This window comes from Dreissena polymorpha, chromosome 8 (assembly GCF_020536995.1).
Source record: "Dreissena polymorpha isolate Duluth1 chromosome 8, UMN_Dpol_1.0, whole genome shotgun sequence".
Taxonomy (NCBI): Eukaryota; Metazoa; Mollusca; class Bivalvia; order Myida; family Dreissenidae; genus Dreissena; species Dreissena polymorpha.
The window spans coordinates 83637305-83639185 of NC_068362.1; the positions used below are offsets into that span (position 1 = coordinate 83637305).

General features: G+C 35.0%; 1 protein-coding gene across 1 annotated transcript in view; it reads left to right on the plus strand.

Annotated features, from left to right (window-relative positions):
• The first annotated feature begins 422 nt into the window (after positions 1-422).
• The window catches only part of LOC127840703 (uncharacterized), a 13704-nt gene continuing 12245 nt past the window's right edge, over positions 423-1881 (plus strand). The window contains exon 1 of the mRNA XM_052369116.1: positions 423-554. Coding sequence (XP_052225076.1) covers positions 465-554 — 90 coding nt within the window. The 5' untranslated portion in view covers positions 423-464. The remainder of the gene's footprint in view (positions 555-1881) is intronic.

Here is a 1881-nt window from a genome sequence, read left to right on the forward strand (position 1 = left end):
CGGTTTGTCATGCGAAAGATTTACGTCGATATCTGCAACTTCAAGGTCACATGTTGAGTACAAAGGTAAAAAATGGCCATAAATGATCTTGTCCGGGCCATAACTATGTCATTCATTGTGAGATTTTAAAATTACTCGGTACATTTGTTCACAATCATTGTATAGCATGCAAAATATTCTGTGGCAATGCAGCATGTGGGGGTATACGTCATGTCTGTGACAAAGCTCTAGTTCTGTCTGTCTATAAACTTGTATACGAAAACGCGCAGCCTCTGAATATATATTGGGGTTAATTAGTACACGCTCCTTTTGGAAAGCAGTACTTAAAGCGGTTATTGTAAGAAAGTAGCATTCTCTCATCAAGCAATACTTTACCTAATGCATATTACTTTTGGACGAGAGAAATAGGCAGAATAGTACGCCATTCGTCTACGTGTAAGATCACAGATACAGATCTCCAGGACATGTTCATAACATTGACTGGCCTGTTGACTGACCCAATATGTCTAGCAAACGACGTGACTGCACAAGAGGCTGTGAGGAAATTAGCAAAGGTATCGTATAAAATATTGACGCGAGTTTAACCCATTTATGCCTAGTGTACTCTCCAATCCTTTTAAATTGAATCAATTTATTTCCAAAATTAGGGATGTCTAGTATATTTATTTCTATATTTAGAATATTTCTTACAGAAATTCCTTTAAGCAAACAGCGCAGACCCTGATGAGACGCCGCATCATACAGCGTCTCATATGGGTCTACCTTGTTTGCAAAGGCCTTTTTTCTTGACGCTAGGCATAAGTGGGTAAAACGTCTGTGTTTTTGAGTTTATCAAACTTTGCATGAAGTACCCGTTTTATATTACATTCATCATTATTTAGGTCATTCGTTTCTTTATGTGTAATAATTAAAATGGTATTTTCAGGGGTAATTGCGTTGTTAATTTGGTCTAAAAGAACTGTAATTTTTAATTGGTCCCGCAAATACAAGGATATAGATGTGCTTTACGTTTAGTTGACTCAGTTTACAATGATTGTATCATTCGTTGAAAGCTACTTGTATTGACATTTTATAAATGAGGGATGAACCTCGCAACACGATTTGAATGGTATGTTTTTCACCATTTTGGAAACGGGGCCGCGTTTCTCTTCACTGGGAAAAATCGCATCGGTTTGAATACAAGTGTGAAATTAGTGCTGTTGTTTTTTGCTAACAAGTATTTCAAAATTGAGAATAAAATGATTTAAATAATATATTAACAATGATTCAACGTAGATAGCTTTATTTGAGATGAATTAAATGTTGAGACTTATTGTAAATAAATAATTTTGGAAACCGTTTATTGTGAATTTTTAGGTCCCATCGGTGAAAAATATATACTTGTTTCCATTGTGAATGGGTCCCCATACCAGAATCGAATTTGAACGGAAAAAAACTGAATTGCAAAAAGTATGTGTAATCTTTATCAAGTAAGCTACATAGCCTTATATATATTTATCAATGTTTAGTACCAGCGTTCTAGATAAGCTGCGTATCAGCGTAATATATGTATTAGAAATATCAAGATACGCTCAATTTATCATTTCCATGCGTACATTTAAGCAAGCAAATCTGGACGCAAATGATGTAAATTCCCTGCGTACAACGTAAACAAAAATATAAACAGCTGATTGTCTTTCGCTAAAACATGAGACTGGTTATCGTAAACATTAGAGCTAATTTGTGCGCTGGATTGTAGAAATAGTTAGCCAGTTGTATGTATTCTCTGTATCATCTAGACGCATGGTGAATTTAGTATTGATTTTTTTAACAAATAGGCAAGCGCTTATGTGTTTATTTACATGAAGAGATCAGCATGGCTTCTTCGAAGCCAAAACAAAT